This window comes from Trematomus bernacchii, unplaced genomic scaffold (assembly GCF_902827165.1).
Source record: "Trematomus bernacchii unplaced genomic scaffold, fTreBer1.1, whole genome shotgun sequence".
Taxonomy (NCBI): domain Eukaryota; kingdom Metazoa; phylum Chordata; class Actinopteri; order Perciformes; family Nototheniidae; genus Trematomus; species Trematomus bernacchii.
Genome location: NW_022987928.1, coordinates 1,629 through 13,218, shown reverse-complemented (window position 1 = coordinate 13,218; position 11,590 = coordinate 1,629). Strand labels below are relative to the sequence as shown.

Sequence of the window (11,590 nt, the reverse complement as noted above, 5' to 3'; positions counted from 1 at the left end):
TGGACATGTTCACCTTTTCAGGTCTTCACTAACTTTAGGCTTAATAAAGAATGAACTCTGATCGAGGAATCATTTCATACAAACTCCACATTTTGAGAAAAAAGTCAGACTTTTGAAGTGTTCAGAAAGTCAGAATTATGAGATTTTGAAAAAAACGTAGAGTCTTAAAGGTCCCATGTCATGGCCATTTCTACTGATCATAATTCCATAGTTGAGGTATACTAGAATAGATTTATATTGTTCAATGTTCCAAACTCACATTGGTTTCTCATACAGCATCTCTGTAAAGTATGTGTATTCACTCTCTGTCCTAAACGGCTTGTTGGAGCTCCTGCCCCCCCCTCCCTGTGAGCCCAGTGGCCGTCTGCGAGACAGCGAGACACAGCGAAACCCAGCCCGAAACCAGCCCGAAACCAGCCCGAGCACGCACACACATTGTTATTATGTTATTATGTTGCATTGTTGGAGAAGCCTGTGACATAAGATTTTCAACTACATAATTACTCTGTAGCTATGTCAGATTGACAATAAAGAACCATGAACCTTGAACCTTGAATCTTGAACACCCGCAGCCTCGCCGCGTTCCGCCGTCTCAGGGAGGGGAAATCGGCGGAGCTGCAGCTGAGAAAAGATTGAGTGTGTGTGTGAGGAACGGCTCCGCGGGCGTAACGTAACGGCTCCACGGATTGGTCCATTTGGACCAATGGGTCCATTTGGGTATGGGCACGTCACTGTACCCAGGAAGTATACATGTCCAGAGAAATGTCCAACGAGGCGTTCTGGGGCAGCATAGACAGGTCTTCTCTGTGTTAGAGTTTTACTCGCTACAGGGTGTACTTTGAGGGTTTGTGACTCTGCAGACCGTTTACATGCAGAAAAACCTTCATAACACAAGGGGACGGGTAATAACCGGAAAAGCATGACATGGGACCTTTGAGATTTTGAGTAAGTCAACATTTCGAAATTCTTAGAAAGAAGTCAGAATTTTTGAGATTTCAGAAAAAGTCTGAAATTGAGATTTGAGAAATAAGTCTGACATTTTGAGATTTGAGAAATAAGTCTGACATTTTGAGAAAAAATTCACAATTTTCAGATTTCAGAAAAAGTTTTCTGGAAAAAAAAAGAATTATTAGATCTCAACATTTTGAGATTCTGAGAAAAAAAGTCAGAATTTTGAGATGAGAGCAGTTTCAATGTCAGCTTCGCCCTAATGGACCAAACTTCAGAAAACACTTTAAAGTGATTTGGCTTCCCTGCCGTCTGGCGGAAACACAAAGCTTTAATTGAGAGTTTAATCTAATCGGTATCACTGTGGAGTTAAAGCAGTATCCCGTTCATACGTAAAGAAATCACAGCAGCTTCTGTGAATTCAAGTCGATACCTCTGCAGTGAACTGTCAATGGTGAGTGTGTGTGTGTGTCAGAGTGCTGGCAATGAGTGCAGCACCTGGTCCAGCAGCTGCAGGGCTCGGTGCAGATGGACCTCCAGCCAGCAGGGGGTGTCCTTGATGCTCTGCCGGGGGTAATCAGAGCCCCAGCCCTTCACGAAGCTCAGACGCACGATACACAACCTGCGCAGGTCGTCCACGCCCAGCCCCCCCGCACACACACCTACACACACACACACACACACACACACACACACACACACACACACACGCACACACACAAAAAGTGACAATATAAAAATATTGATCTCTGATCAAGTCTTATTCTGAAGACAGACAGACAGACAGACAGACAGAGAGAGAGAGAGAGACAGACAGACAGACAGACAGACAGACAGACAGACAGACAGACAGACAGACAGACAGACAGACAGACAGACAGACAGACAGACAGACAGACAGGTACTCACTGACAGCAGGGGGTCCGGGGTTCGCTCCGACCTGCTGCTGCATCTGTCTGTGGCACTGCCTCAGGTCAAACACCTGCAGAAAGACAGGTGTTTTCAGCTGTTTTCTGTTTAAATGAATCATTATTTATTGTAATTATTTTAGTTAAAGGTCTCCTATTATACTATTTTAAGTCTCAGATATATAAATATATGAAGTGTCCTGCTCCAAACCCCAAACAGATCATTGTAGCCTCATCCCCCTCTCTTCCAGCTGTTACTAAAGAGATGATTCTGGCCCTTAACATTTAACCGAGCTGCTGCTGCTGACCACGCCCCCTTGAAGCTGCTGCAGGCCACGCCCCTTGAAGCTGCTGCAGGCCACGCCCCTTTGAAGCTGCTGCAGGCCACGCCCCTTTGAACCCCCGATTTTAGAGATGTGGGTACGGTGGAAAAGTCTCACCTTGATGGACGCTCCGGGGTAGATCTTGTGGACGCCGTCCCCCGGCGCTCGTCCCGCCTCCCGGTCCAGGTACAGACTCTGGAGGAACACCGAGTGGTCGCTAAGGCAACGCATCCAGACGTCTCCCCCCCCCCGACACTCCAGCTGCACCCCCCGCCCAATGTGGAGCCTGCAGGTGAGACAGGTGAGAGACAGGTGAGACAGCTGAGACAGGTGAGAGAGGTGAGACAGGTGAGACAGGTGAGACAGGTGAGAGAGGTGAGACAGGTGAGACAGGTGAGATAGGTGAGAGACAGTTGAGAGTCAGGTGGGACAGGTGAGAGAGGTGAGACAGTTGAGACAGGTGAGACAGGTGAGACAGGTGAGAGACAGGTGGGACAGGTGAGAGAGGTGAGACAGTTGAGACAGGTGAGACAGGTGAGACAGGTGAGAGACAGTTGAGAGTCAGGTGGGACAGGTGAGAGAGGTGAGACAGTTGAGACAGGTGAGAGACAGGTGAGATAGGGGGGACAGGTGGGACAGATGAGACAGGTGAGAGACAGGTGAGATAGGGGGGACAGGTGAGATAGGGGGGACAGGTGAGACAGGTGAGAGACAGGTGAGATACGGGGGACAGGTGAGACAGGTGAGATAGGGGGGATAGATGAGACAGGTGAGAGAGGTGAGACAGGTGAGATAGGGGGGACAGGTGAGACAGGTGAGATAGGGGGGACAGGTGAGACAGGTGAGATAGGGGGGACAGGTGAGAGAGGTGAGACAGGTGAGACAGGTGAGAGAGGGGGGACAGGTGAGACAGGTATTCTGATTCTGACAGGTGAGAGAGGTGAGACAGGTGAGAGAGGTGAGATAGGGAGAACAGGTGAGACAGGTGAGACAGGTCACCTGGCCCGTTGGCTGGCCGCAGTTCGGTGGACGTTGCTCAGTTGTCCCAGACAGAATCTGTCTCCACCTGAAGGGTCTACGTATCCGTCCACCGTCACCTGAGGACACCTGGACTGAACTTTAAACATCTCCCCCACCTGGACGTCCAGCTCGAAGTACGAGACGGAGCACCAGAACTCCGGACCTGAGGGGGACAGGTGAGACAACGGGAGACAGGTGAGACAGGTGGGACAGGTAAGACAACGGGAGACAGGTAAGACAACTGGAGACAGGTGAGACAACTGGAGACAGGTGAGACAACTGTAGACAGGTGAGACAACTGGAGACAGGTGAGACAACTGGAGACAGGTGAGACAACTGGAGACAGGTAAGACAACTGGAGACAGGTGAGACAACTGGAGACAGGTGAGACAACTGGAGACAGGTAAGACAACTGGAGACAGGTGAGACAACTGGAGACAGGTGAGACAGGTGTGTGTGGGGACAGGTGTGTGTGTGGGGACAGGTGTGTGTGTGGGGACAGGTGTGTGTGTGGGGACAGGTGTGTGTGGGGACAGGTGTGTGTGTGGGGACAGGTGTGTATGTGGGGACAGGTATGTGGGGACAGGTGTGTGTGTGGGACAGGTGTGTGGGGACAGGTGTGTGTGGGGACAGGTGTGTGTGTGGGGACAGGTGTTTATGTGGGGACAGGTGTGTGTGGGGACAGGTATGTGGGGACAGGTGTGTGTGTGGGGACAGGTATTTATGTGGGGACAGGTGTGTGTGGGGACAGGTATGTGGGGACAGGTGTGTGTGTGGGGACAGGTGTGTGGGGACAGGTGTGTGTGTGGGACAGGTGTGTGTGTGGGGACAGGTGTTTATGTGGGGACAGGTGTGTGTGGGGACAGGTGTGTGTGGGGACAGGTGTGTGTGGGGACAGGTGTGTGTGGGGACAGGTGTGTGTGGGGACAGGTGTGTGTGGGGACAGGTGTGTACCTGGGTGGTTGGACACTGGCTGTGGATACGGAGCAGAACTGTGATGCTGAGACCCTGCAGGGACAAACATTACACTCAGTCAAGTGCTACTACTGCAGTAAAGTACTACTACTTCAGTAAAGTACTAATACTTCAGTAAAGTACTACTACTTCAGTCAAGTGCTACTACTTCAGTAAAGTACTAATACTTCAGTAAAGTACTAATACTTCAGTAAAGTACTAATACTTCAGTAAAGTACTAATACTGCAGTAAAGTACTACTACTACCTCAGTAAAGTACTAATACTTCAGTAAAGTACTAATACTGCAGTAAAGTACTAATACTGCAGTAAAGTACTAATACTTCAGTAAAGTACTAATACTTCAGTAAAGTACTACTACTTCAGTAAAGTACTACTACTTCAGTAAAGTACTAATACTTCAGTCAAGTGCTACTACTTCAGTCAAGTGCTACTACTTCAGTAAAGTACTAATACTTCAGTAAAGTACTAATACTTCAGTAAAGTACTAATACTTCAGTAAAGTACTACTACTTCAGTAAAGTGCTACTACTTCAGTAAAGTACTAATACTTCAGTAAAGTACTAATACTTCAGTAAAGTACTAATACTGCAGTAAAGTACTACTACTACCTCAGTAAAGTACTAATACTTCAGTAAAGTACTAATACTGCAGTATTAGTACTTTACTGCAGTAAAGTACTAATACTGCAGTAAAGTACTAATACTTCAGTAAAGTACTAATACTTCAGTAAAGTACTACTACTTCAGTAAAGTACTACTACTTCAGTAAAGTACTAATACTTCAGTAAAGTACTACTACTTCAGTAAAGTACTAATACTTCAGTAAAGTACTACTACTACCTCAGTAAAGTACTAATACTTCAGTAAAGTACTAATACTGCAGTATTAGTACTTTACTGCAGTAAAGTACTAATACTGCAGTAAAGTACTAATACTTCAGTAAAGTACTAATACTTCAGTAAAGTACTAATACTGCAGTAAAGTACTAATACTTCAGTAAAGTACTAATACTGCAGTAAAGTACTAATACAAGTACTAATACTTCAGTAAAGTACTAATACTGCAGTCAAGTACTACTACTTCAGGAAAGTACTATCACTTCAGCTGGATATTGGGATGATGTCATACAGAAGTGTGTGTTAAGGGCGTGGTGATTGTGATGCTGTTGGCTCCGCCCACTCTGTCCTGCAGGGCTGTAGGGGGCGGGGCTAGTACCTGGCCAGGTGTCTGCAGAGACAGTAAACAACAGGTCAGTATCTCTGCTCAATAATACTGCTACTACTGGTACTCTTAATGTACAGTACAGGTGTGTGTGTGTGTGTGTGTGTGTGTGTGTGTGTGTGTGTGTGTGTGTGTGTGTGTGTGTGTGTGTGTGTGTGTGTGTGCAGGTACAGTACAGGTGTGTGTGTGTGTGTGTGTGTGTGTGTGTGTGTGCAGGTACAGTACAGGTGTGTGTGTGTGTGTGTGTGTGTGTGTGTGTGTGTGTGTGTGCAGGTACAGGTGTGTGTGTGCAGGTACAGGTGTGTGTGTGCAGGTACAGGTGTGTGTGTGTGCAGGTACAGTACAGGTGTGTGTGTGTGTGTGTGTGTGTGTGTGTGTGTGTGTGTGTGTGTGTGTGTGTGTGTGTGTGTGTGTGTGTGTGTGTGTGTGTGTGTGTGTGTGTGTGTGTGTGCAGGTACAGGTGTGTGTGTGCAGGTACAGTACAGTTGTGCAGGTACAGGTGTGTGTGTGCAGGTACAGGTGTGTGTGTGCAGGCACAGGTGTGTGTGTGTAGGTACAGGTGTGTGTGTGCAGGTACAGGTGTGTGTGTGCAGGTACAGGTGTGTGTGTGCAGGTACAGGTGTGTGCAGGTACAGTACAGGTGTGTGTGTGCAGGTACAGGTGTGTGTGTGTGTGCAGGTACAGGTGTGTGTGTGTGTGTGCAGGTACAGTACAGGTGTGTGTGTGCAGGTACAGGTGTGTGTGTGCAGGTACAGGTGTGTGTGTGTGCAGGCACAGGTGTGTGTGTGTAGGTACAGGTGTGTGTGTGTGTGCAGGTACAGGTGTGTGTGTGTGTGCAGGTACAGGTGTGTGTGTGTGTGCAGGTACAGGGTGTGTGTGTGTGCAGGTACAGGTGTGTGTGTGTAGGTACAGGTGTGTGTGTGCAGGTGCAGGTGTGTGTGTGTGCAGGTACAGGTGTGTGTGTGTAGGCACAGGTGTGTGTGTGTAGGTACAGGTGTGTGTGTGTGCAGGTACAGGGTGTGTGTGTGTAGGTACAGGTGTGTGTGTGCAGGTGCAGGTGTGTGTGTGCAGGTGCAGGTGTGTGTGTGTAGGTACAGGTGTGTGTGTGTGCAGGTGCAGGTGTGTGTGTGTGTAGGTACAGGTGTGTGTGTGTGCAGGTACAGTACAGGTGTGTGCAGGTACAGTACAGGTGTGTGTGTGTGTGTGTGTGTGTGTGTGTGCAGGTACAGGTGTGTATGTGCAGGTACAGGTGTGTGTGTGTGTGCAGGTACAGTACAGGTGTGTGTGTGCAGGTACGTACAGGTGTGTGTGTGTGTGTGCAGGTACGTATAGGTGTGTGTGTGTGCAGGTACAGGTGTGTGTGTGCAGGTACGTACAGGTGTGTGTGTGTGCAGGTACAGGTGTGTGTGTGCAGGTACGTACAGGTGTGTGTGTGCAGGTACAGTACAGGTGTGTGTGTGCAGGTACGCACAGGTGTGTGTGCAGGTACGCACAGGGTGTGTGTGTGCAGGTACGCACAGGTGTGTGTGTGCAGGTACGTATAGGTGTGTGTGTGTGCAGGTACAGGTGTGTGTGTGCAGGTACGTACAGGTGTGTGTGTGCAGGTACAGTACAGGTGTGTGTGTGCAGGTACGCACAGGTGTGTGTGCAGGTACGCACAGGTGTGTGTGTGCAGGTACGCACAGGTGTGTGTGTGCAGGTACAGTACAGGTGTGTGTGTGCAGGTACAGTACAGGTGTGTACAGGTACAGTACAGGTGTGTACAGGTACAGTACAGGTGTGTACAGGTACAGTACAGGTGTGTGTGCAGGTACAGTACAGGTGTGTGTGTGTGCAGGTACAGTACAGGTGTGTACAGGTACAGTACAGGTGTGTGTGTGCAGGTACAGTACAGGTGTGTGTGCAGGTACAGTACAGGTGTGTGTGTGTGCAGGTACAGTACAGGTGTGTACAGGTACAGTACAGGTGTGTGTGCAGGTACAGTACAGGTGTGTGTGTGTGCAGGTACAGTACAGGTGTGTACAGGTACAGTACAGGTGTGTGTGTGCAGGTACAGTACAGGTGTGTACAGGTACAGTACAGGTGTGTACAGGTACAGTACAGGTGTGTGTGTGCAGGTACAGTACAGGTGTGTGTGTGTACAGGTACAGTACAGGTGTGTACAGGTACAGTACAGGTGTGTGCAGGTACAATACAGGTGTGTGTGTGCAGGTACAGTACAGGTGTGTACAGGTACAGTACAGGTGTGTGCAGGTACAGTACAGGTGTGTGTGTGTACAGGTACAGTACAGGTGTGTACAGGTACAGTACAGGTGTGTGCAGGTACAATACAGGTGTGTGTGTGCAGGTACAGTACAGGTGTGTACAGGTACAGTACAGGTGTGTGCAGGTACAGTACAGGTGTGTGCAGGTACAGTACAGGTGTGTAGTTACAGTACAGGTGTGTGCAGGTACAGTACAGGTGTGTGCAGGTGTAGTACCTGTTTTGGGGGGGCTGCTGTATTCGGGCAGGTGTGGGGAGGTGGGGGTGGGGGGGTGAGGAGGCTGTGGGGTGTGGGGGGGGTTTGTGTGAGGGGGGGGGGGCGTGGCCTCCATGGTTCTGGGGGGGGGCGACCCCCCTCCCACAGGTAACACCTGACAGAGCTGCAGGTGAGCTGCTGCCTGCAAGACAGAAGCCAGGGATTCACACACTGTGAGTCAACTGATTAGGAAATTAACTTTGATTGACAGCTCACCTGGAGGGGGGATGCTGGGATGCCTGGGGGGGCGGGGCTGGCTGTAGGGGTCACAGTGGGGGGGCAGCTCCACCTGCAGACAGTCCTGCAGGAACTCCTCCTTGATCCCGGACTGAGGACCTGAAGGAGAACAGGAGGACGACCATTAATACGTGTCTCCTCTGTCTCCTGTGTCTCCTGTGTCTCCTGTGTCTCCTGTGTCTCCTGTGTCTCCTGTGTCTCCTGTGTCTCCTGTGTCTCCTGTGTCTCCTGTGTCTCCTGTGTCTCCTGTGTCTCCTCTGTCTCCTGTGTCACCTGTGTCTCCTGTGTCACCTGTGTCTCCTGTGTCTCCTGTGTCTCCTGTGTCTCCTGTGTCTCCTGTGTCTCCTCTGTCTCCTGTGTCTCCTGTGTCTCCTGTGTCTCCTGTGTCTCCTGTGTCACCTGTGTCTCCTGTGTCTCCTGTGTCTCCTGTGTCTCCTGTGTCACCTGTGTCTCCTGTGTCTCCTGTGTCTCCTGTGTCACCTGTGTCTCCTGTGTCTCCTGTGTTACCTGTGTCTCCTGTGTCTCCTGTGTCTCCTGTGTTACCTGTGTCACCTGTGTTTCCTGTTACCTGTGCTTGTGGGCTGGGCCACGCGCTCGTAGTGGTACGGGTTCACACACACGCTGTCGTACTTCAGGTCGAAGGCGAACTGACAGAAGGCGACGGCTTTCAGCTCGTTCTTCTGAAGGTCGGGCCAACGCCACAGACGGGCGTAAATCACGTGAGGGAAACCCTTCCTGCCCGCCACCTGCACACAGACAGGTGAGACAGACAGGTGAGACAGGTGAGACAGGTGAGAGAGGTGAGAGACAGACAGGTGAGACAGACAGGTGAGAGAGGTGAGAGACAGACAGGTGAGAGAGGTGAGACACAGACAGGTGAGAGAGGTGAGACAGACAGGTGAGACAGGTGAGAGAGGTGAGACAGACAGGTGAGACAGACAGGTGAGAGACAGACAGGTGAGAGAGGTGAGACACAGACAGGTGAGAGAGGTGAGACAGACAGGTGAGAGAGGTGAGACAGACAGGTGAGACAGGTGAGAGAGGTGAGACAGACAGGTGAGACAGACAGGTGAGAGACAGACAGGTGAGAGAGGTGAGACACAGACAGGTGAGAGAGGTGAGACAGACAGGTGAGACAGGTGAGAGAGGTGAGACAGACAGGTGAGACAGACAGGTGAGAGAGGTGAGAGACAGACAGGTGAGAGAGGTGAGACACAGACAGGTGAGAGAGGTGAGAGAGGTGAGACAGACAGGTGAGACAGACAGGTGAGAGAGGTGAGAGACAGACAGGTGAGAAAGGTGAGACACAGACAGGTGAGAGAGGTGAGAGACAGACAGGTGAGAAAGGTGAGACAGACAGGTTGAGACAGGTGAGACACTAGACAGGTGAGACAGGTGAGACAGGTGAGACACTATGAGACAGGTGAGAGACTATGAGACAGGTGAGACACTGTGAGACAGGTGAGACAGGTGAGACACTGTGAGACAGGTGAGACAGGTGAGACACTATGAGACAGGTGAGAGACAGACAGGAATCATCCTTCTTTGACATTTTAATAAACTGTGAGAACAAACTGAGTCACAGTGTGCAGAGGTTACCATGGAAACTGTGTGTGTGTGTGTGTGTGTGTGTGTGTGTGTGTGTGTGTGTGTGCGTGCGTGCGTGCGTGCGTGCGTGCGTGCGTGCGTGCGTGCGTGCGTGCGTGCGTGCGTGCGTGCGTGCGTGCGTGCGTGCGTGCGTGCGTGCGTGCGTGCGTGCGTGCGTGCGTGTGTGTGTGTGAACTGGGTGATGTGGAGTTCACCTGCCCTGCCAAACCACAACCATGACATCATGTCTGACCTCACGTCTGTGTGTGTACACTGTAAAAAACATGCCTCCATTATAAGAAAAAAGGAACTACACACACACACACACACACACACACACACACACACACACTGTAAAAAGCTGAACGTCTCAACTTCACTTTGTTATAATCAGAAACTCACAAATCAGTTTGGAGAAAAATACGTTGTGTTTTTTGATGAAAACACTCAAAGCTACGAGAAGGATGGGAGACTACAACTACAACTCCCAGAGTGCATTTCACTTACCATCATCCAATCAAATAACAACGTAGAAACCTGATATAACAATATTAAAAATTGTTGTTAAATGCAGACCTAGTTTAAACTCAAAGTCCCTCATGTTTGTCTCATGTACAGTACTTTAATACTTCAATATTTGAGTGCTTTAGTATTTTAATAAATGTATTTAGTAACCTCCTCTGATCCTCGTTCAGTTTAGTCTGAAACCTTTTACAGTGTAGCGACTCTGTGGTGAGATCCAAGAACAGACTCTAGACGTGTACACATTCCACACACACACACACACACACACACACACACACACACACATACACGCACACACACACACACACACCCACACACACACACACACACACACACACACACACACACACTGTCTGGCTCAAGTTAACCCAGCCCCTTTCCTGTGTTTCAGACAAAACAAGCCTTCCCTTCCTCTCCTGTTCCTCCCGTTATGATAAATGCGTTTCTTTAATGGACACTTACCAAAAGCTTTGGCAGTTTTTATGTATGTTTGTAATTAAGATGGGTAACAATTGTGAAGTATTGGACTCAAGCTTTAAAAGGGTTCAGTTTTTGGGGTTCATTCAGATATGCTGTACATATCTCACCATACTTTTCATATTCTTTTGTAAACGTCCTTTATAGCCCAACATTAGCCACCTTTAGCTTAGCGGTGGTGACGTGAATTCATGTGACCGTGCTGTAGTTCCTTTATAGCCCAACATTAGCCTCCTTTAGCTTAGCGGTGGTGACTGCAAGTCATGTGACCGTGCTCTGTAGGTTCCTTTATAGCCCAAACATTAGCCTCCTTTTAGCCGCTTAGCGGGTGGTGCACGTTGAAGTCATGTTGACCCGTGCTGTAGTTCCTTTATAGCCCAACATTAGCCTCCTTTAGCTTAGCGGTGGTGACGTGAAGTCATGTGACCGTGCTGTAGTTCCCTTTATAGCCCAACATTAGCCACCTTTAGCTGTAGCGTGAAAGTCATGTGACCGTGCTGTAGTTGCCTTTATAGCCCAACATTAGCCTCCTTTAGCTTAGCGGTGGTGACGTGAAGTCATGTGACCGTGCTGTAGTTCCTTTATAGCCCAACATTAGCCACCTTTAGCTTAGCGGTGGTGACGTGAAGTCATGTGACCGTGCTGTAGTTCCTTTATAGCCAACAGTTAGCCACCTTTAGCTTAGCGGTGGTGACGTGAAGTCAATGTGACCGTGCTGTAGTTCCTTTATAGCCCAACATTAGCCATCCTTTAGCTTAGCGGTGGTGACGTGAAGTCATGTGACCGTGCTGTAGTTCCTTTATAGCCCAACGTTAGCTCCTTTAGCTTAGCGGTGGTACGTGAAGTCAT

At 49.3% G+C, this 11,590-nt stretch overlaps 1 protein-coding gene across 1 annotated transcript; it reads right to left on the bottom strand.

Annotated features, from left to right (window-relative positions):
• Positions 1-884: 884 nt before the first annotated feature.
• Positions 885-8,940, bottom strand: LOC117470654 (mothers against decapentaplegic homolog 4-like; the record flags this gene model as incomplete). Its single annotated transcript, XM_034115467.1, is given in 10 exon segments — positions 885-1,610; positions 1,858-1,930; positions 2,297-2,465; positions 3,179-3,362; positions 4,154-4,207; positions 5,304-5,402; positions 7,877-7,976; positions 7,978-8,057; positions 8,132-8,251; positions 8,721-8,940. Coding segments are annotated over 10 exon segments (1,290 nt in total), but the record flags the coding sequence as incomplete, so codon positions are not given.
• Positions 8,941-11,590: the final 2,650 nt, after the last annotated feature.